The sequence below is a fragment of the Papio anubis genome, chromosome 3 (genome assembly GCF_008728515.1).
Source record: "Papio anubis isolate 15944 chromosome 3, Panubis1.0, whole genome shotgun sequence".
Lineage (NCBI taxonomy): Eukaryota > Metazoa > Chordata > Mammalia > Primates > Cercopithecidae > Papio > Papio anubis.
This window is the reverse complement of record NC_044978.1, coordinates 126,932,377-126,956,497: the sequence shown is the minus strand read 5'-3', so window position 1 is coordinate 126,956,497 and position 24,121 is coordinate 126,932,377. Positions and strand designations below refer to the sequence as shown.

At 44.4% G+C, this 24,121-nt stretch overlaps 1 protein-coding gene across 7 annotated transcripts in view; it reads left to right on the top strand.

Moving 5' to 3' along the window:
• Positions 1–12,910: 12,910 nt before the first annotated feature.
• Positions 12,911–24,121, top strand: part of LIN54 (lin-54 DREAM MuvB core complex component) — an 87,970-nt gene continuing 76,759 nt past the window's right edge. For 2 of the 7 annotated variants that reach the window (XM_009206821.4, XM_009206819.4), the window contains exon 1: positions 13,731–13,844. In XM_009206821.4, the coding sequence (XP_009205085.1) occupies positions 13,823–13,844 (22 nt within the window). In that variant the 5' untranslated portion in view covers positions 13,731–13,822. Of the gene's footprint in view, positions 13,079–13,730; positions 13,845–15,027; positions 15,374–24,121 lie in introns of those variants that run through there. The other 5 variants (XM_003898684.4, XM_003898683.4, XM_009206820.4 and 2 more) reach the window with 4 other exon arrangements.

Here is a 24,121-nt window from a genome sequence, read left to right as displayed (position 1 = left end):
GTCCTCATGGTAATGAGTGAGTTCTTGTTCTAGTAGTTTCCATTAGAGCTGGTTGTTAAAAAGAACCTGGCACCTCCCCGCTTCAGTCTCTTGTGTCTCCTCTTGCCATGTGATCTCTGCACATGCTGGCTTCCCTCCCCTTTCTTCCATGAGTGGAAGCAGCCTGAAGCCCTCACCAGGAGCAGATGCTGGTTCACTGTTTCTTATACAATCTGCAGAACTGTGAGTAAATCAGCCTTTTTTCTTTATGAATTACCCAGCCTTGGGTATTTCTTTTTTTTTTTTTTTTTTTTTTTTTTGAGATGGAGTCTCACTCTGTCGCCTAGGCTAGAGTGCAGTGGTGCAATCTCAGCTCACTGCAAGCTCCACCTCCCAGGTTCACACCATTCTCCTGCCTCAGCCTCCCTAGTAGCTGGGACTACAGGCACCAACTACCACGCCCGGCTAATTTTTTGTGTTTTTAGTAGGGATGGGGTTTCACTGTGTTAGCCAGGATGGTCTCGATCTCCTGACTTCGTGATCCACCTGCCTCAGCCTCTCAAAGTGCTGGGATTACAGGCAGGAGCCCCACACCCGGCTGGGTATTTCTTTATAGCAACACTAAGACAGACTAAGAAAGAAAGTATCTCCAAGAGCTGTGGAACAAAATGATTCAACATACGTATAATTGGAATCCAAGAAAGAAAAGAGAGGAAAAATGATGCAGAAAAAAAGATTTGAAGAGACAGTAGCAAAGAATTATCCAAAAACTTTTTTTTGAGATGGAGTCTCACTCTGTCGCCCAGGCTGGAGTGCAGTGGCACAATCTCAGCTCACTGCAAGCTCCGCCTCCCAGGTTCAAGGGATTCTCTTGCCTCAGCCTCCTGAGTAGCTGGATTACAGGTGCCCACCACCGTGCCCATCTAATTTTTGTATTTTTAGTAGAGATGGGGTTTCACCATGTTGGCCAGGCTGGTCTCAGACTCCTGACCTCAAGTGATCTGCCCACCTCAGCCTCCCAAATTGCTGGGATTACAGGCATGAGTCACTGTGTCCAGCCAAAAAGAAAATCTTAAAGGCAGTCAGAAAAAAAAAAAAAAAAAAAAAAAAAAAAAAGGCACATTACTTACAGAGGAATTACAACAGACTTCTGGTCACAAATTACAACAGAGTTCTGGTCACAAATTATACACCTCAGAAGGTAATGGAGTGACATGCTAGCAGTGGAAGGGAAGGCTTCTGGACCTTACATTCTGATGGTTCTCCCTTGAAATGTCCCTTCCATTTGGGGATTATTCACTTAAACATTATTGCCCCCATAAACAGAAACTAATGGCCATGGTTCTCTCATAACATTCTGACACACATGTGGACATTAACTCTTCCTTTAATTTACCTGAGCAGCAGTGAATAACAGTTTATTAGTCCATTTTCATATGGCTATAAAGAACTGCCTGAAACTGGGTTATTTATTTATTTATTTATTTTTAAATTTTACTTTAAGTTCTGGGATACACGTGCTGAATGTGCAGGTTAGATACATAGGTATACATGTGCCATAGTGGTTTGCTGCACCTATCAACCCGTCATCTATGTTTAAGCATGCATTAGGTATTTCTTCTGATGCTATCCCTCCCCTTGCCCCCCACCTCCTGACAGGCCCCGGTATGTGATATTCCCCTCCCTATGTCCATGTGTTTTCATTGTTCAACTCCCACTATGAGTGAGAACATGCAGTGTTTGGTTTTCTGTTCCTGTGTTAATTTGCTGAGAATGATGGTTTCCAGCTTCATCCATGTCCCTGCAAAGGAAATGAACTCATTCTTTTTTATGGTTACATAGTATTCCATGGTGTAAATGTGCCACATTTCATTTATCCAGTCTATCACTGATGGGCATTTGGGTTGGTTCCAAGTCTTTGCTATTGTAAATAGTGCTGCAATAAACACACGTGTACATGTGTCTTTATAGTAGAATGATTTATAATCCTTTGGGTATATACCCAGTAATGGGATTGCTGGGTCAAATGGTATTTCTGGTTCTAGATCCTTGAGGAATCACCACACTGTCTTCCACAATGGTTGAACTAATTTACACTCCCACCAACAGTGTAAAAGCATTCCTCTTTTCCTCTTTCTCTGCATCCTCACCAGCATCTGTTGTTTCCAGATTTTTAATGATCGCCATTCTAACTGGCGTGAGATGGTATCTCATTGTGGTTTTCATTTTCTCTAATGACTGAGACTGGGTAATTTATAAAGGAAAGAGGTTTCATTTATTCAGTTCAGCACGACTAGGGAGGCCTCAGGAAAATTACAATCAAAGGCAAAGGGGAAGCAAAGCACCTACTTCACAAGGTGGCAGCAAGGAGCAGTGCAGAGCAAAGAGGGAAGAGCCTCTTATGAAACCATCAGATCTCGTGAGAACTCACTCACTATTATGAGAACAGCATGGGGGAGCTGCTCCCATGATTCAGTTACCTCCCACCTGGTCTCTCCCTTGACACGTGGGGATTATGGGGATTATGGGGATTACAATTCAAGATGAGATTTGGGTGGGGACACAAAGCCTAATCATATCAAACAGGATCATTGAGCAGTGGTTAAGATTTTCCTCAGGGTTAGGGAAAGCAAAAGGAAATTACACACATATGATGTGGCTGACCCAATGCTGGCAATAGCCTTTCCTCACCTCCCAGGTGAATCATGACAGTTTACGCCAGAGACTGCAAACATTTTCTATAAAAGGCCAAATAAAAAATGTAGACTTTAGGCCACATGTGGTCTCTGTGGCTGCTGCTTCTTTTTCTTCTACAGTCCTTTCAACGTGTAAAAATCAAAACCAAAAATGTTTTTAGCTTATGGGCTGGACAAAAATCTAAGATTTTTATTTAGGCCACATATGGTCTCTTTAGTGTTGCAACAACTGCAGCAGTTGCTGCTATTGCTTTTTCCTCTATAATCCTTTAAAAATGTAAAACATACGTTCTTAGCTTGCAGTCTGGACAAAAATAGGCAATGAGCTGGATTTGGCCTGTGGGCCTTCCTTTGCTGACTCTTGCTCTAGGCCTTTTTTTTTTTTTTTTTTTTTTTGGCTACTGAATGATTTGAGAACACATATATGGTCCAGGTTTGACCAGCACATCATGATAGAGAGCCTTCTGGGGAGCAGGTTTAACTTGCTTATAGAAAGAAGCACATGGGATGAATACTCTTCCTCTGAGGCTGATATCTGTGTATTGTGTGTAGTATTTTTTCTTTCTTTCTTTCTTTTTGAGACAGAGTTTGCTTTGTTGCCCAGGCTGGAGTGCAGGGGCACAATCTGGGCTCACTGCAACCTCCCTCCCAGGTTCAAGCAATTCTCGTGCCTCAGCCTCCTGAGTAGTTGGGATTACAGGTGACCGCCACCATGCCCTGTTGATTTTTTGCATTTTAGTAGAGATGGGGTTTCACCATGTTGCCCAGGCTGGTCTCAAACTCTTGAGCTCAGGAAGTCTGCCTGTCTCGGCCTCCCAAAGTGCTAGGCATGAGCCAATGCACCTGGCTGTATGTAGTATTTCTATGTATGATACTAGATGACAACCATGAGAAAGCAAGCCTAAGAACGAAGGGAAAACCTTGAGGATGGTGGCATGCAAAGGAAGTCAATGTCTTTGATGACATCTTTTCTCTGTAGAACTATCTTAGAAAAGCCTATTTCTATGCTATTCATTTTATGAGATATAAAGTATAAGCTACTGAAAGCAGGTTAGTTACTATAGTTAGGAAGTTACAATTTTGTAGCAGAGAGTTTTGTGGGTAGCTTTGTGAGTTCCAGGCCCCAGAAGTTTTACACTGGAGGAGCAAAGAGCAGCAGTTTGATTGGATAAGAAAATTAATGCTATATAGGCATAGCAGTTTACATAAGACCAGTTACTTTTCTATGTCAAAGAAACGGGTGTTTTCATGGAGAGTTTAAGATGTCGGGCTGGGCGCGGTGGCTCAAGCCTGTAATCCCAGAACTTTGGGAGGCTGAGGTGGGCGGATCACGAGGTCAGGTGATCAAGACCATCCTGGATAACACGGTGAAACCCCGTCTCTACTAAAAATACTAAAATTAGCCAAAAGTGGTGGCACGTGCCTGTAGTCCCAGCTACTCAGGAGGCTGAGGCAGAAGAATTGCTTGAATCTGGGAGGTGGAGGTTGCAGTGAGCTGAGATCACGCCATTGCCCTCAGCCTGGGCAACAGAGTGAGACTCCGTCTCAAAAAAAAAAAAAAGAGATGTTAACATATTCTAATCCTCTCCTATCATGCAACACACCCAAGGGTCTTTATAGTTATCTTTTGTGGTTTGGATCTTTGCTCCCAAATCTTTATTTCCTCTCTGTGCTAGAATGATATATCTACACATTTTGCATGTACCTTTGCAGTACCTTTCAATAGAGTAGAAAGAATATATTTTTTCCACCTCACTGATGTTAGGCTTTGGACATAGGACTTGTTTTGGCCAATGTAATGTGGACCGAAGTTACGGTGCACCAGTTGGTTGGAGATAGGGTAGCCTTAAAAAGGACATCATGGGCAAGGTTTGGTGGCTTATGCCTGTAATCCCAGCACTTTGGGAGGCTGAGGCAGCGAGTGGATTGCTTGAGGACAGGACTTCAAGACCAGCCTGGCCAATAGGGTGAAACTCTGTCTCTACAAAAAGTAAAAAATTAGCCGGGCATGGTGGTGCACACCTATAGTCCCAGCAACTTGGCAGGCTGAGGCAGGAGAATCACTTGAATCCAGGAGGCAGAGATTGCAGTGAACTGAGATTGTACCACTGCACTCCAGCCTGGGTGACAGAGCGAGACTCTGTCTCAAAAAACAAAAATAAAAAAAATAAAAAGGACATCATATTTCCATTCACTGCTATGTTCTTGGGAACCACTAGAAGAAAGCATACCCCAGGTTGCTAATGCCCTATCAGCTTGGGCCCCAGAATTAAGATATGTGGAACCCAACCATAAGTCTGGATTCTAACCTGGCCTAGCTGAGCCCAGCCTAGATCTGTGAACCTAGCCAATTCATGAGAAAAATAAATGCTTGTGTTTATAAGCCATGAAGAATTTTAAGGTGTTTTGTAATAAAGCCTCTACCTAGTTTCCAGTCTCTCTAGGGGCAGATATCTTCTTCTCCTGCTGGGTAAAAAGATGGGCACATTATCAAGTCAGCTGATTAGCAAACTAAAAAAAAAAAAAAAGGTACATTCTTTCAAACACATTACATGCTTTGTGTCCAGATCCAGATAACCAAGGCTTACAGAGAGTAACCATTTTCCTCTCAGTCTGAGCTCCTGTATCATATCTCAAAATGTGTTTCTCTCTTCCCAGGATGACTGACATTAACCATATCTACTTCCTTCAAGGGAACCCACTCCTAACCACAGAAGTGGTTATACCCCTAGTAGCACAAGTACATCAGAACATTACAGAGAATCCTCTACTTCTATCCTTCTAATTAGAAAAACAAGCAAACAAAAACCTCTATTACATAGACAAATAAATCTTATTGTGAGAGGAAAAGCAAATGAATCCTACCTGCCATCAACAGATTATTTTAGTGGTTGATTTTATTTTTTGGGTGGCTTGACATTACTAATCACATTATATTACACAAAGTGAAAAACTTGGGGTATGTTCAAAGTGATACCAGTCTGCATTCCCTTATTCAAAACCTTTGGGGGCAAATGTGCTTTGGAATTGAAAATATTTTGGATTTTAGAGAAGAACATGCAGAAACCATTTTAACGTTCTCATTTTTTAAATCTTAAAACCAGTTTTAATGGGGTATAATTTATATGCTAAAATGCATCCATTTAAGTATATGCAATGAATTTAGGCCATTGTATACCCCAACACCCCAGAAAGTTCCTTCCAATCCCTTTGGTCATAATCAAATCCCACAATTAAACACACTGAGATTTCTACACTAACATATGTGAATATTGACACTAAATGGAATTAAGAATATTAATGCCTTATGTCATATTGGACCAGGTTTTCCCAATAAATAAGCTTGCCATAAGCTTTCAGAAACCTTTTAGTTTTCAAAACATCTTGGATCTTGAAATCATTGGTAAGAAATTATGGGCCTGTTGTAAAAAGAGTTATATCATAATGAAAAAGAAACAAAGGTGATAATTACTCTTACTTATACATGTTAACTGCTTGTATTAGAGACATCTGGGATTTATGAAAAACAAACTCAAGAACAAAGGACCTTCTGAATAATCTTTTGAAAACTAACCTATTTTAAGAAAATTTTATTAGTGTATACTATGTACCTAACAGTATACCTGGCACATAATAGATACCCAGTGATACCTTTTTATTTTTTTTCTGATGATTCTACCCAGCTCATTTCTCCATACTCCTGTCTTTATTTATTTATTATTATTTTTTTTGAGACAGAGTTTTGCTCTTGTCACCCAGGCTGGAGTGCAATGGCGCCATCTCTGCTCACTGCAACCTTCACTTTCCAGGTTCAAGTGATTCTCCTGTCTCAGCCTCCCGAGTAGCTGGGATTACAGGCATGCGCCACCACGCCCAGTTAATGTTTGTATTTTTAGTAGAGACGGGGTTTTACCATGTTGGTCAGGCTTGTCTCAAACTCCTGACCTCAGGTGATCTACCTGCCTTGGCCTCCTAAAGTGCTAGGATTACAGGTGTGATCCACTGTGCCCGGCCTCCTGTCTTTTTTAATATTAATATTTTCCTCAGAAACCTCCTCTGTTTATTTAAAAAGCTCTGATTTTTTTCTTGTTTATTATCTGTCACATCTTCTAGAACTGTCCAATACTGTCTATTTATTTTTTATAGAGACAGGGTCTCATTCTGTTATCCAGGTTGGAGTACAATGGTGTGATCATGGCTCACTGTAATCTTGAACTCCTGGGCTCAAGCCATCCTCTCACCTCAGCCTCCCAAGTAGCTAGGACTTTAGGCATGTGCCACCATGCCTGGCTAATTTTTTTATATCACTTTTTTTTTGTAGAGAGTGCTTCTCACTATGTTGCCGAGACTGGTCTTGAACTCCTGGGCTCAAGTGATCCTCCAGCCTCAGCCTCCCAGAGTGCTGGGATTATGGACGTAAACCACCATTCTGGCCATATGTGGCTATTTAAATTTAAATTAATGGCAATTAAAATGAAAAAGTCAGTTCTTTTAGCCACGCTAGCCACATTTCAGTTGCTTGATAGCCACATGTGGCTAGTGGCTACAGTATCAGATAGTGCAGAATAGTTCCACCATTGCAGAATGTTCCATTGGACAGAATTGTGCTGTCTTGTTCACCACATTATTTTTAGTGCCTTGCACAGACGTTGGGATCCAGTAGATAATCAACAAATATTTGCTGAATAAATGTTTTTAGTTCATCTGGAAACACCATCATGCAAATGTAAAGCACAGAGTTTCTTCTGAAATAGATGTTTGAATAGCAGAGGTTTTTGGTGTTTGTTTGTTTTTTGTTTGTTTGTTTGTTTGTTTGGGACAGAGTCTCGCTGTTGCCCAGGCTGGAGTTCTGTGGTGCAATTATAGTTCACTGCAACCTTAAACTGCTGGGTTCAAGCAATCTTCTGTCTTAGCTGCCACGTAGCTGGGACTACAGGTATGATTCACCATGGCCAACTAATTTTTTTTTTTTTTTTTTTTTTTTGAGACGGAGTTTCGCTCTGTCCCCCAGGCTGGAGTGCAGTGACCGGATCTCAGCTCACTGCAAGCTCCGCCTCCCGGGTTTACGCTATTCTCCTGCCTCAGCCTCCCGAGTAGCTGGGACTACAGGCGCCCGCCACCTCGCCCGGCTAGTTTTTTGTATTTTTTTAGTAGAGACGGGGTTTCACCGTGTAAGCCAGGGTGGTCTCGATCTCCTGACCCCGTGATCCGCCCGTCTCGGCCTCCCAAAGTGCTGGGATTACAGGCTTGAGCCACCGCGCCCGGCCAGGCCAACTAATTTTTAAATGTTTATTTTGTAGAGACAAGGTCTTGCTATGTTGAACAGGCTTTTTTTTTTTTTTTTTTTTTGAGACAGAGTCTTACTCTGTCGCCCAGGCTGGAGTGCAGTGGTGGGATCTCGGCTCATGGCAACCTCTGCCTTCCAGGTTCAAGTGATTCTCCTGCCTCAGCCTCCCTAGTAGCTGGGATTACAGGCACGCACCACCATGCCCAGCTAATATTTTGTATTTTAGTAGAGACAGGGTTTCACCATATTGGGCAGGCTGGTCTGGAATTCCTGACCTCAGGTGATCCACTTGCCTCGGCCTCCCAAAGTGCTGGGATTATAGGCATGAGCCACTGCATCTGATCTAAAATTATTTATTTGAGAAAGTAAGGCCGGTCGCAGTGTCTCACGCCTGTAATCCCAGCACTTTGGGAGGCTGAGGCAGGTGGATCATGAGGTCAGAAGACAGAGGTCATCCTGGCTAACGCAGTGAAACCCCATTTCTACTAAAAACACAAAAATTAGCCGGATGTGGTGGCACGCCCCTGTAGTCCCAGCTACTTGGAAGGCTGAGGCAGGAGAATCACTTGAACCCGGAAGGTGGAGGTTGCAGTGAGCCAAGATTGCGCCACTGCACTCCAGCTTGGGCGACAGAGAGAGACTCTGTTTGGAAAAAAAAAAAAAAAGTAAAAGATTAGATTAGATTTAGACTCTATTTAGTTTTGATTATTAATAGCTTTCACACATTGGGCGCTCACTATATGCCAGGCACTGTTCTCAGTGTTTTACACACATTACCTCATTAATTTTCACAATAACCTTGTGATGTATGCACTATTCTCAATTTACAGATAAGGACACTAAGACACAAGAGGAAAGTACACAAGAGGAAAGTTGCCCAAGTTCACAGAGCTATTATGTGGAGGGCCAGGATTTAAGCCTAGGCCGTCTGGCTCCAGGTGCCATGCAATTTACTGTAACACTTTGAACTCTTTATGATTATTTTTAATAAGGGCTTTTAAAATGAACGCTTTATGAGGCCGGATGCGGTGGCTCACACCTGAAATCCCAACACTTTGGGAGGCTGAGGAGGGTGGATCATGTGAGGTCAGGAGTTTGTGACCAACCTGGCCAACATGGTGAAACCCCATCTCTACTAAAAATATGAAAAAAAAAAAAAATTAGCTGTGTGTGGTGGCCCCTGAGCCTGTAATCCCAGCTACTTGGGACTCTGCCTGAGGCAGGAGAATCACTTGAACCCGGGAGGCGAAAGTTGCAGTGGGCCGAGATCGAAGAACTGCCTTCCAGCCTGGCCAGAGCAAGACTCAAAAAACAAAACAATACCATACAAAAACAGGAAAAATAACTATTTATGATTATTTTTATTTATTTATTTTTATTTTTAGATGGAATCTTGCTCTGTCCCAGGCTAGAGTGCAACGGTGTGATCTTAGCTCACTGCAACCTCTGCCTCCTGGATTCAAGCTATTCTCCTGCCTCAGCCACCTGAGTGGCTGGGATTACAGGAGCCTGCCACCACACCCGGATAATTTTTGTATTTTTAGTAGAGATGGGGTTTCACCATGTTGGCCAGGCTGGTCTTGAACTCCTGACCTCATGATCCACCTACCCCGGCCTCTCAAAGTGTTGGGATTACAGCGTCAGCCACCGCGCCTGGCCTCTATGATTATTATTTTTATTTTTATTTTTTGAGACAGAGTCTCACTCTGTCACCCAGGCTGGAATGCAGTGGCACCATCTTGGCTCACTGCAAACTTCACCTCCCGGGTTCAAGTAATTCTCCTGCCTCAGCCTCCCGAGTAGCTGGGATTACAGGTGTCCGTCACCACGCCTAGCTAATTTTTGTATTTTTAGTAGAGGCAGGGTTTCACTGTGTTGGTCAGGCTGGTCTGGAACCCCTGACCTCGTGATCCACCCGCCTCGGCCTCTCGGCCTCCCAAAGTGCTGGGATTACAGGCCTGAGCCACCGCCCCCGGCCTGATTGTTTTTAATAAGGACCATTTAGTCTCCTTCTTCCCATATATTACACCTCTTCTTTCTTTTTTTCTTATTTAACTTAGCTAGGATACCCTCAAAAATGGTAAATAATAGCTACTATATCCCTGCCTCCTTGTTGAGTCTCTGATTTTAAGGTGAATGCCTCTGCCATTTCACTGAAATGTATGGTGTTGCTCTCTGATGATTATCTTGCTCCAATTAAGGAAACATTCTTTTATTTCTAGTTTACTAAGAATTTTAAAAATTCAGAGTGGTTGCCGGGCGCGGTGGCTCACGCTTGTAATCCCAGCACTTTGGGAGGCCAAGGTGGGCAGATCACGAGGTCAGGAGATCAAGGCCATTCTGGCTAACACAGTGAAACCCCGTCTCTACTAAAAATACAAAAAAATTAGCTGGGCATGGTGGCGGGCGCCTGTAGTCCCAGCTACTCCGGAGACTGAGGCAGGAGAATGGCGTGAACCCGGGAGGCGGAGGTTCCAGTGAGCCGAGATCGCGCCACTGCACTCCAGCCTGGGTGAAAGGGTGAGACTCTGTCTCAAAAAAAAAAAAAAAAAAAAAAAAAAAAATTCAGAGTGGTTGTTGAATGTTATACAGTGTATCTCTAGAGACTATCATTTGGGTTTTCTCCTTCAGTCTAATAAATTATACTTGTAGATTTCTTAATGTTAGATCACTGTTTATGTTAAACCACATACTTTGTCATGATGTAAATTCTTTTTTTTTTTTGAGACGGAGTCTGGCTCTGTTGCCCAGGCTGGAGTGCAGTGGCGCTATCTCGGCTCACTGCAACCTCTGCCTCCCAGGTTCACGCCATTCTCCTGCCTCAGCCTCCCGAGTAGCTGGGACTACAGGCGCCCGACACCACGCCCAGCTAATTTTTTTTTATGTGTTTAGTAGATACGGGGTTTCACCGTGTTAGCCAGGATGGTCTCAATCTCCTGACCTCGTGATCCACCTGCCTCAGACTCCCAAAGTGCCCGGATTACAGGCATGAGCCACCGTGCCCAGCTTGTAAATTCTTTTTACTACCACATTGCTGGAATTTGATAACATTTTTTTTTTTTTTGAGAGTCTCACTCTGTTACCCAGGCTGGAGTGCACTGGTATGACCTCGGCTCACTGCAAACTCTGCTTCTCGGGTTCAAGTGATTCTCCTGCCTCAGCCTCCTGAGTAGCTGGTACTACAGGCGCATGCCACCATGCCCGGCTAATTTTTGTATTTTTAGTAGAGACAGGGTTTCCCCATGTTGGCCAGGCTGGTCTCAAACTCCTGACCTCAGGTGATCCACCTGCCTCAGCCTCCCAAAGCGCTGGGATTACAGGTGTGAGCCACTGCACCTGGTCTGATAACATCTTAATTCTTTTTATTTAAAAAAAATTATTTTGTAGAGATGGAATCTCACTACGTTGCCCAGGCTGGTCTCAAACTCCTGGCCTCAACCTATCCTCCTGCTTCGGTCTCCCAGAGTCCTGCGATTACAGGTGTGAGCCACAGCAGCAGACCAATAACATCTAAATAATCAATTTTCCCTTCATAACAAAATCATAGTGAGAAAGGAAGTTTCTCTTCTCTTTTTTGGGCACTGTTTGTCTTGGGTTTTAGTATGAGAGTTATGCTGCCTTGTAGAATAAACTGGGAAAGGGTCTCCCTTTTTTGAGATTTGTTTGGTCTCTCTAAAATCTAGCCAGTTTTGGGTACCCCATCGCACTCTCTTCTTCCTTCCAGTGGTGTGCCAACAGTACTATCAATCATTTTACCATGAGGATTTCTCACACTAGCTCTCAAGGTTGCTCATAAAGTGGGCTCACAATGCTGATCTCCAACAAAGCCTTTGTGTCTTTCAACTTTATCACATTCCTTGCACATGTCACAGACCTTACCATTTTCAAGGCTTTGCTAATTTCATGACATCTGCCTTGTTAAATCCTGACTATTAGTGTTTGGGCTGGTACTGGGTGTTGATTATGGCACAACGGAACTAACATTTTAGGCAGAGATAGTGTACCTGCTTAGCACCCTTCATTTTATTTAATCATCAGAATTCTGGGAAGTTTTGTTATTTTTATTTGCTGGATAGGAAAATAAACGTTATACACTAATAAACGGAGGTGCCACTAAATACCAGTACCTCTTGATTCCAAAGTGATTGCTGCCTCCACTAGTTTCACCTCCTCCATTGTGTTCCCTAGGTAGTCTCTGATGCTGACCTGTATGTCCTCCGTGCTCCATTAGCAAATTATACACTGTACCGCACCATCTTACATTTACACTCTTGTATTTTCTATTTTTTCATATCTGTAGTGCTTGTCTCACACACAGCAGTTAATAATCTCTCAGAATAATTTTTCTTTTTCCCCTCAGAATGATCTCTCAGCGTCTGGTCATCCGACTCCGTATTTGGATATCATATAAATCGCGGGAAAAAATAAAAGGTGATTAAATACAAATAATTTTGACTGTGTTAGTCTTAGCTGTGTGTTGCAAGAAAAAAACAAAAGGTCTCTTTCAAAATAAGTTTAACTCTCAATGATCTCCCTGGGGCTTTTTAGCGACCCCTGCAAAATTAGTGCCTAAAAACACAGTGACTTGGCATTTGTGACTACTGATCACCTCCTCACTCAAGCACATGAAACAGCGGGATATCCTGGAAGTCGCACCTACAGCTCACACTTCCTAACAAGGAAAGCTAGACGAAGGGACGGTCTTTCCCAACAGCAACGCGATGCGGGTCCTCCCCCCACCAGCTTCAGTGGGATGGAACATTCCGTGCGATCGCTTTGACCGGGCGCCACTCGGAGTCACGTGGAGCTGTAGCGCCCCGGCGGAGCCGGGCGGAATAGCGCGGGCTCGGGTTGCCAAGGGGAGGGGCGAGGCACCGCGGAAGAGGCGGAGCGAAGGAAGCCGGCCGTGGGGCGGGGTGCTGAGCGCAGGGGCGGGCAGAGAGGGGCGCGCGGGCGGGGAGGGCCCGGCGTATTATGGGATGCGGCGGTGGAATGGCGCTGGGCGCGTGATTTTGAACAAACCCTGGTCTGTGTCTCGGAGGCGCCGCCGCCGCCGCTGCTGCTGGGAGCCCAGGGAGCGCCGCGCGACCAGGAGGCGGCGGCGCCGCCGGCTTTGGTGAGTGTCAGCCGCCGGGATGGGGGCTACTGGGCGGGCGGGCGGGAAGGGGGTACCGGCCCCCGCTGCGAGTGGCTGCGCGGGCGGAGAGCGCTGGACCGCTCCCTCCGGGAGCCCGGGCCGGTGGGCCTTGGCGGGGAGCGGGAACCCGCCAGCGGGGTCAGCCGCGCCCCTTCCCTGGGCTGCGGGGGGCGGAGGATCCTCGGGGCTCCGTCTCTTCCCGCCGGCTCCCGGGAGGGTGGCTGTCACCCGGCAGGGCCAGCGCTCGGCCAGCCGCCTGCCTGACGGTCTGGAGGAAGGGCTCCCGCGGCTGTTGACACGCACACTGCGCGACCCAACAAGCCGGCCGTGGCGGCCCCGGGTTTCTGGGAACCGGTTTTGCTGCTGTGTCATTTGTGCCAGTCCCTCCTCTCCCTACTGCTCGCCGCCGCGTTCTTCCTATGCCCCTTTGTACAGGCTCTTGTTCGTGCGTGTCCGTTTTCCTCGCGAAGCCCACCAGCCAAATGTCATAATGTTCCCGAGGTGCACGGGGGAAGGGAGCGGGCCGGGACTTAGCTTGGCCAGCAACGGTAAACAACCAAGCAGAGTGCGGATGGACGGGGCCGTCAGTGGGGAAATGAAGTTTAAAGATGAAGTAACTGATAACACTTTATACTCTCAGCATCTGGCAGTCTGCATATAAAAACAGCAATTGGGGTGGGTGGTAGACAGCCCTTGTTGAAGGCTGAATCTACCGACTTTTATATGGAGTTGCCATTGAAACAAGGTAGGGAAATGAAATGACTTTTTCAACTTCAACCTTAATCTTCTTACACTAACTTAGACAGTAGAGTGGCCCTGTTCGCAGCCTTGAAATTCAGTTTGCCCAGAGCTTATATTGTAGTTGAATGATAAAGAATTAAGTTTTTGGTTGGTTAACTCTTTCTGAAATTGACAAAGGCAGCCAGTTTCCTTTTTTTTTTTTAAGTGTTGGTCTCAGAAGAAGCCTTGCAGCTTATGTTTTGTTATTTTTTAAATGATTAAGAATTACCTCTGTTCTCTTTTGGTTACTTATTCAACTGACTGATGACAGGAGCTGGTAACTCTTACTTAACCTAGTAGGTAACTCTAGGGTCTTGTTCTGAAGCAAGCTGTTTATTTTCACTGTATTGAACAAATATATCAGCAGCAGATGGTTTGTTTTTTTTTTAATTTGATGACTTAGATCCTAAAAACATTTGGCAAATACTTTTAGCTTAGAGTTGTATTTTCAATATTTTAGAAATTGATCATTCATGAATGTTTCTACAATTAGTTCAATACATTTTAAATCTAGTTGCGCTTTGACGTCTTAAACCGATGACAGATTGGAAGTCACAGTGTTCATGGACAGAAATGACCAGGTAAAATTAAGTTGGAGAGGAAGACAGCTCAGAACTTTATTTTTTAAAATGAAGTGTTTTGACCACCTCACCTGCATGAGGATTGCTGCCTGTAATTGACAAAAGTGTCAAAGGTCGAACATGCATATGGAAATAGCTCATCCTGTCAAAGTAGTTCCGCGGGTGGGGTAAAATGTCAAAGTTGGTGAATGACATTAAGGGTCTTCACAGTGTTTTTGGTACCTGAGATAGCCACAGTGAATAAAACGCATTCCACCATCTCTCTCAAGTTGCTGCTCTGAAAATAAAAGAGTTTGGGTTCTTTATTGTCCTTATGCCACCCTCCGCATGGCTTTTGGTCTTGCAAACAAAAATATGCCGGACTTGGGACCCCGCAGGTGGCGCGACTTCCTTTGGCGTCCCTGCGGGGGCCCGTGCTCCGCCCGGGGGTGAAAGGTCTCGGCGTAGCCGGTGTGCACTTGCACGGCCCTTGTGCGTTTGAAGGTTGGCGGGGCGGCGGGAGGCTTCCCCGGATATGTGGGTGTGCGCCTCCCGGGAGGGGCGGGCGGGGAGGGGAGGAGGAAGGGGGAGGTTACTGGTGGTGGCGGCGGCGGCGGCGGCCCGGGCTCCGGCTGTCGGGGAAGCTGCTGAGCTGTGATGGTGATGACGAGGTGAAAATGGCGGATCTTTCGAAATACAATCCCGGCCCCTGACATACCAGAGGCGGCGGCGGCGGCGACGTCGCCACCCCGGCTCCCTTCTCGGGCCCCGGGTACCCTGAAGCGCTCCAGTTTGGACAAACTGGGAAAGGAAGCTGTTGGCCAGAGCTATCGTGCACGGGCAAAACAAGCCCCGCCGGGGCTCGGGATTGCCCAGGACCTTCTGGAGCCCCCACCTCGGAGCCCGAGGGAGGAGAAAGCGGCAGCCGCTGGAGGTAGAGGATGAGGGGGTACCCGAGGGCTTCTCTGTCTGGAGATCTCTTTATTTGGGGGGATGGGGGTGGTTGGGGAAAGAACTGCGCTGTGGATCAAGGAATGACTTGTCCGGAGTGCGAAGAATCAGTAGCCTCGTCATGACATCAACATTATTCTTTGAGTGTTAAGAGGGCTCCAGTTTGCTCTTATACCTAAGGCTGCTGCTGAGGCCTAGAGGAACCGCTAGCACTTAGCATGATTTCCTGATACAATTTTTAAAACAGCCACTCTGGCGGGTGTTGCTTTGATGGTGTTCAGCAGTTCTTGGTGTTGTATGTTTCTTTAGGGAGGCGGAGCATTGGCATTTTATTCTGCATTTAAGGTCTGTGTCTTAGATCCTAGTCTGTAACTTGTTGGGGTGTGGATGTTCACATTTTATAGAATAGGGACCAGTTTTGTAAGAATTAGAAAAAAAATTTTTAATGCTCTGTTATCCATAGAGTAACCTCTTTGCCCCTGCCATTTGGCAAATAACAATTGAGATACTGTCAGTCATATTTTATACCCACGCTTTTCAGGGAAGTTCTTCTCTATACCCACCCTCCTGCCCCCGCCACTCTAGTTCATGAATTCAGAGAGTAAAGTTATGAAAAATTTTGCGGTAGATTTTATAATGCAAATGAAATACAGCTTTAGGAGCTCTCTTTTGGTCCTGAGTTTTACCTTCATTGTTAGGGAGAGTTGTGATGGCGTGACACAAGCATTTGTTGTGAGTACATTAAGTTGGTAAAGATAAATTGAGACCTCTGTTATTTCTAAATGCTGGAGTGTTTAGCCTAGCCCTTTTAGAGAGCTGTATTGATTGACTATAACAGCCACTGTTTTATTAGGTTATCTAAAGACCCATGTAAGTTTTAGGTTATGCTGAAAGATCCCTAAGGAGTCTGTGTCCTTGCACACAACACTAGTGTTACGGAAAAGTTACATGTGAAACAAATGTTTAGGCTGGGCAAAAAAATTTTTGTTTGTTAATTTGGACCCTATGCTTTTCCCCAAGCTTTTTTGAGTCAATGACATTGAGTGTATAATGAACAGAGAGATTAGTATTTGAGGAATGCCCATGGGTAATGTTTATGATTAGCCCTAAATTTCCTTATTCAAATTGTCTTCAGAGAGTATATGTGATATTATTTCCTTATTCAAATTGTCTACAGAGAGTATATGTGAACACACTATGCCATAGTGTGTCATTTATCACAAATTTTGTAGTGTACTTAGAGGGGAAAATTTTGTGTGAATGGATGTGTATAGTTTGGATGTCTGGCTTTCACTTACTAGAAGAATAAGAGACCCAAAAAATTTTTTAGGACAAATACCTGAGAGGTACTCAGAAGATTTAATGATAATGATAATGATTATTTTTTAAAAATAATTTGTCTGATGCTGTATTATTCAGTAGGTATTTGGTTTTGTCTTTTTAAAATTACAGTTTTTATGTTGCAGTTATTTAACCCATGCCTTATAGCTGCTGACTTAGTAGCAAGACTAAGAATTTTAAAAGTAATTAAAATAGGGGGATTAAAAAGCTTTTTCATTGACTTTCTTTTAATCACAGAGGGCTATTGTCTCTTTGTGATTCTTTGTGATTGTCTTTAAAGACCAGTTTTCATATTGTCCTGGTTAGAACAATTGTGTATTAATAATTAAAAATGTGTTAGAAAGAAATGAAGCAAGAATTATACCACCAGAGATAGTCCAGTGTTCATTTTTGGGGGAAGAGTATTACAGATTTTCACTACTTTTTCTTTTTTTTTTTTTATTTCGAGACAGAGTTTCGCTGTGTTGCCCAGGCTAGAGGGCAGTGGCGAGATCTCAGCTCACTGCAAGCTCCGCCTCCCGGGTTCAGCCATTCTCCTGCCTCAGCCTCCTGAGTAGCTGGGACTACAGGCGCCCACGACTGCACTTGGCTAATTTTTTGTATTTTTAGTAGAGATGATGTTTCACCATGTTAGCCAGGATGGTCTCGATCTCCTCACCTCATGATCCACCTGCCTCAGCCTCCCAAAGTGCTGGGATTACAGGCGTGAGCCACCGCGCCCGGCCGATTTTCACTGCTTTTTCAAACATTATTATTGGGTGTCTATTATGTGTCATATAGTATGCTAGGGATAGTGGATAAAATAACCTAAATATCATTACCTCAGGGAACTTACAGTTTAAGAATCACTGGAGGTGAAGTTGGAAGGATCTATTCAGTGGGGCGTTGCTGCAAAAGGCCTTAAGAGTTACAGAAAATGTAACTTAGTGTAGGAGAATGACAACCTCAGAGATATACTTCAGAAGATAAATCCTGTACATATAGCTTTTATGTAGAATGCATTACAGGTGAGAGGAGATGGAGGTAAAAACACCATAGTAGGCTTCAGGATTTAGAGATTTAGACACGATTGCTTACAGGCGGATAGAGTCATGGTGAAGGTGTAATCTGCATAATATATGACAGATTAATATTTCTATGGAAAGAAGAGATGTCAACGACCATACAATCGTAAGCCCTGGTGTTTGATATAATTTTTTTTTTTTTTTTTTTTAATGAGATGGGGTCTTACTCTGTCACCCAGGTGAGGGTGCAGTGGATCTCAGCTCACTGCAACCTCTGCCTCCCAGGCTCAAGAGATACTCCCACCTCAGCTTCATGAGTATTTGGGACCACAGGCATGGGCCACCACGCTCGGCTAATTTTTTGTATTTTTGGTAGAGACAGGGTTTCACCATGTTGGCCAGGCTGGTCTCAAACTCCTGAGCTCAGGCTATCTACCTGACTCACCCTCCCAAAGTGCTGGAATTACAGGCGTTAGCTACCACGTCCGGCCATTTGGTAGATTATTGAATGCTGTAAAACAATAGAGAAATCAGAAGGAGAAGCTAATTTAGATAAACAGGAAAATAACTTTGAGTTACAGCATACCTCATAACTATCTTCACAGTAGCCCTGTAAGTAAACTGAAGCTCAGAGATGTTATTATTGACTCGGATTACGTGATAAAGCAACTAGGAGAGCCATGATTTGGAAACAGATCTTTTCTGATTTTGAATCTCCATGTTTTTTCCATCATGTTAATCATAAGCATGAATAATATAGAGTTCCCTTTTTTATTTTTATATATTTGTTCAGTTTTATAGGCTGTGTTATTCTCATTCTTGGGTACGATGCCTATCCCTTGGTACATAACCCTATTCATTGAGTATGTGAATAAATGAATAGCATTTATTTGTTATTTCACTCAATTATATAATCTTTTTTTAAAATTTATTTTTATGTATTTATTTTTTGAGACGGAGTCTCATTCTGTTGCCCAGGCTGGAGGGTAGTGGTGTGATCTCTACTCACTGCAGCCTCTACCTCCTGGGTTCAAGCGATTCTCTTGCCTCAGCCTCTTGAGTAGCTGGGATTACAGGCACCCGCCACCATGCCCGGCTACTTTTTGTATTTTTACTAGAGATGGGGTTTCACCATGTTGGCCAGGCTGGTCTTGAACTCCTGACCTAAGGTGATCCACCAACCTCAGCCTCCCAAAGTGGTAGGATGTGAGCCATCATGCCTGGCCCATTTCTTTTTTTTATTATGGTGTTAATTCACACCCTTTGAAATACATTGTGAAATTCATGTAATTATCATGTAGCAAAGACTTTATGGAAAGTAAGTTACAAAGTTAAGGAAGCTCACCTAAATAGAATGGGAGTAGTGCAGCAGATACTTCATATACATTTAAATATGAGTGGCAGAAGCTCAAATTTAAATACTATATACTTGAACATAGTCTTTAAAGGTATGTGACTAATTTGGAATTCACCTTTTTTTCCAGCTTTTATTTTAGGTTCAAGGGGTACATGTGCAGTTCTGTTACCTGGGTATATTGCATGATACTGAGGTTTGCAGTATGAATGGTCCTGTCACCCAGGCACTGAGCATAGTATCCAATAGTTTTTCTTTTATTCTTTTTTTTTTTTTTTTTTTTTTTTTGAGACGGAGTCTCACTCTGTCGATTGCAGTGGTGCAATCTTGGCTCACTGTAACTTCTGCCTCCCAGGTCCGAGCTATTCTCCTGCCTCAGCCTCCGGAGTAGCTGGGACTACAGGTGCATGCCATCACGTCTGGCTAATTTTTTGTATTTTTAGTAGAGATGGGGTTTCACCATGTTAGCTGGGATGATCCTGATCTCCTGACCTCGTGATCCACCCGCGTCAGCCTCCCAAAGTGCTGGGGTTACAGGTGTGAGCCACTGTGCCCAGCCAATAGTTTTTCAACCCTTGACCCCCTCCCTATGTCCCCAGTAGTCCTCAGTTTCTTTTTTTTTTTTTTTTTTTTTTGGAGACGGAGTCTCGCTCTGTCGCCCGGGCTGGAGTGCAGTGGCCGGATCTCAGCTCACTGCCAGCTCCGCCTCCCGGGTTTACGCCATTCTCCTGCCTCAGCCTCCCAAGTAACTGGGACTACAGGCGCCCGCCATCTCGCCCGGCTAGTTTTTTGTATTTTTTAGTAGAGACGGGGTTTCACCGTGTTCGCCAGGATGGTCTCGATCTTCTGACCTCGTGATCCACCCGTCTCGGCCTCCCAAAGTGCTGGGATTACAGGCTTGAGCCACCGCGCCCGGCCTGTCCTCAGTTTCCATTGTTGCCATCTTTATGTTCATGAGTACCCAATGTTTAGCTCCCACTTATAAGTGAGAATTTGTGGTATTTAGTTTTCTGTTTCTATGTTAATTTGCTTAGGATAATGGCCTCCAGCTACATCCATGTTGCTGCAAAGGACGTGGTTTCTTTCATTTTTTTTTTTTTTTTTTTGAGACGGTGTCTTGCTCTGTCTCCCAGGCTGGAGTGCAGTGGCGCGATCTCGGCTCACTGCAAGCTCCGCCTCCCAGGTTCAGGCCGTTCTCCTGCCTCAGCCTCCCCAGTAGCTGGGACTACAGGCGCCCGCCACCATGCCCGGCTAATTTTTTTGTATTTTTAGTAGAGATGGGGTTTCACCGTGTTAGCCAGGATGGTCTTGATCTCCTGACCTCGTGATCCACCTGCCTCGGCCTCCCAAAGTGCTGGGATTACAGGCATGAGCCACCGCACCTGGCGGTTTCTTTCATTTTTATGGCTACGTAGTATTTCATATTGTATATGTACCACATTTTCCTTATCCAGTCACCATTGATGGGCACCCAGCTTGATTCCATGTCTTTGATGCTGTGAGTAGTGCTGCGATGACCATGCAGGTGCATGTGTCTTTCTGGTGTAAACATTTATTTTCTTTTAGGTATGTACCCAGTAATGTGATTGCTGGGTCAAACGGTAGTTCTCTTTCAAATTCTTTGAGAAGTCACCAAGCTGCTTTCTACAGTGGCTGAACTAATTTACATTTTCACCAACAGTGTGTAAGTGTTCCCATGACCTCTCCAGCATCTATTTTTTGACTTTTTTTTTTTCTGAGATGGAGTCTCACCCTGTTGCCCAGGCTGGCGTGCAGTGGTGTGATTTCAACTCACTGCAACCTCTGCCTCCCGTGTTCAAGTGATTGTCCTAGCTCAGCCCCCTGAGTAGTTGGGACTATAGGTCCGCTCCACCATGCCCAGCTAATTTTTGTAGAGGCGGACTTTCCCCATGTTGGCCAGGCTGTTCGCAAACTCCTGGCCTCAAGTGATCCGCCTGCCTTAGTCCTCCAAAGTGTTGGGATTACAAGCGTGAGTCACCATGCCTGGCCCCTGTTTTTTGATTTTTTAATAATAGCGATTTACAATTCCCTTTTAAAGGAAACAAAAATTGTGAATCCCCAGTATTTTATTAAAATATTTTATTAAAATATTTACTAACTTATTTTATTAAAATATTAAAATATTTACTTTCTAAGCTAGATATAAATATATAAAACCAGGATAAATCAAAAGTAAATTTATAGGCCAGGTGCGATGGCTCATGCCTGTAATCCCAGCACTTTGGAAGGCCAAGGTGAGCCGATCATCTGAGGTCAGGAGTTCGAGACCAGCCTGGCCAACATGGCAAAACCTCATCTCTACTAAAAGATACAAACATGAACTGGGTGTGGTGGTGGGTTCCTGTACGAAAATGCCAGCTGCTTCGGAGGCTGAGGCAGGAGAATCGTTTGAACCTGGAAGGCAGAGGTTGCAGAGAGCTGAGATTGTGCCACTGCACTCCAGCCTGGGCGACAGAGCCAGACTCTGTCTCAAAAACAAATGAACAAAAAGTAAATTTATGAATCTAGTATAAACAAAACTGTAAAACCAATGTAAAATAATTAAACTTAGGTGATGTTGTTTTGCTTAAACAGTCTTTAGGTCAGGCACAGTGGCTCACACCTGTAATCCCAGCACTTTGGGAGTCCAAAATGGGGGGAAAACTTGTGTCCACAAGTTCAAGACCAGCCTGGGCGACGTAGCAAGACCTTGTCTCTACAACAAATGTAAAGAAAATTGGCCAGAGTGTGATGGCTTGTGCCTGTTCTGTAGTCCCAGCTACTCGGGAGGCTGAGGTGGGAGGATCACTTGAGCCTAGGTGTCCAAGACTGCAGTGAGCCATGATCTTGGCGTTGCACTGTAGCCTGATGACAGAGCAAGACAGTCTCAATACAAAACAAAACAAAAATATATTTCTTTCCATAGTGAGTATACTAGGTTCTGCCTTAGTGCAGATGTGCAGTTTCTTTCTTTCTTTTTCTTCCTTTCCTGTCCTGTCCTGTCCTTTCCTGTCCAGTTTCCGACAGTCTCACTCTGTCACCCACACTGGAGTACAGTGGCGCGATCTTGGCTCGCTGCAACCTCTGCCTCCCAGGTTCAAGCGATTTTCCTGCCGCAGCCTCCCAAGTAGCTGGGACTACAGGCGCCCGCCACCATGCCTGGCTAATTTTTTTGTATTTTTAGTGGAGACGGGGTTTCACTATATTGGCCAGGCTGGTCTCGAACTCCTGACCTCGCAATCTGTCCCCCTCAGCCTCTGCAAAGTGCTGGGATTGCAGGCGTGAGCCACTGCACCCGGCCTGTTTTCTACATACTCTGTATCCTATGATGACTCAATTTCTACGCCACTCTTCTGTGTTTGAATGCTGCAAGGCTTTCCTTCTTAAATCTCAGGTTAAGTGGTTTGGCTTTTATTTGGCATAAATATGTCATTTATTTTATAAGTCCATTTTGTGCTTTTTTCTTTAGCTCATATGAATTCTTGTACATTGATTTTGGATGTGATGTGGTTATTCAAATGATCCAGAATGTACTTTATAAAAATACTATTGAAATGAAAATATAAACCTTTCTTTTTTTAAAAAAATTTAGGCCGAGTGCGGTAGCTCACGCCTGTAATTCCAGCACTCTGTGAGGCCGAGGTGGGTGGATGGCTTGAGCTCAGGAGTTTGAGACTAGCCTGGGCAATATGGTGAGACCCTGTCTCTAGAAAAACGAGACAAATTAGCTAGTTGTGGTGGCGCACACCTGTAGTCCCAGCTACTCCAGTGGCTGAGGTGGGAGGATAACTTGAGCCCCCAGGTGGAGGTTGCTGTAAGCCAAGATTGCGCCACTGCATTCCAGCCTGGGCAACAGAGTGAGACTCTGTCTCAAAAAAAAAATTTGTGTATTTAATTTGTTTTTTTCATGGAACACTTCACAAATTTGTATGTCGTCCTTGCACAGGGGCCATACCAGTCTTCTCTGGGAAATACAAACCTTTCAAACCTTCATCAGAACTCATGGGTTATAGTCTACTGCTCCCAGTTTAGTTTGAGAAATGTAGTTCTATAACTGGTTTTTTAGTTGATGTTTGATTTTAGAAATAAAAGCTAAAATCTGGCCAAGCGAGGTGGCTTACACCTTTAATCCCAGCACTTTGGGAGACCGAGGTGGTGGATCATTTGAGGTCAGGAGTTCAAGACCAGCCTGGCCAACATGGTGAAATCCCATGTCTACTAAAAATACAAAAAATCAGTCTAGTGTGGTGGCATACCTCTGTAATCCCAGCTATTCAGGAGGCTGAGGCGGGAGAATCACTGAAACTTGGGAGGCGGAGGTTGCAGTGAGCGGAGATCGTGCCACTGCACTCCAACCTGGGTGACAGAGCAAGACTCCATCTCACACACAAAAAGAAAAGCTAAAATCTAAGTGGTATAGTTAACCAGTTAATGCTGGTAGTAAGCTCTAGGTACAAAAAATACAGTTGACCCTTGAACAACATGGGAATTAGGGACACCAACCCCAAGCAGTCATATCCACATCCACATATGACTTTTGAATCCCCAAAAACTTGTTGTCCAAGCCTTACTGATAACATAGTTGATTAACACATATTTTATGTATTTATTACGTAGCATATTATTACAATAAAGTATGCTAGAGAAAAAATGTTATTACAAAAATTGTGAGGGAGAGAAAATATAGTTACTGTTCATGAACTGAAGTGGATCGAGGAAGAGCAGCGATGGGTCTTGCTGTCTGGAGTGTCAGAGGCAGAAGAGGTGGAGAAGGTAGATGAGGAGACAGGAGAGGCAGGGACACCTGATGTAACTTTATGGAAATACATTGTAATTTCTGTCTGACTTTTTTTCCCTCCCTCCCTCCTTCCCTTCCTCCCTCCCTTCCTCCCTCCTTCCCTCCCTTCCTCCCTCCCTTCCTCCCTCCTTCCCTCCCTTCCTTCCTCCCCTCCTCCCTTCCTTCCTCCCTCCCTTTCTTCCTTCTATCCCTCCTTCCTTCTCTCCTTCCTTCCTTCCTCCCTCACCCTCACTT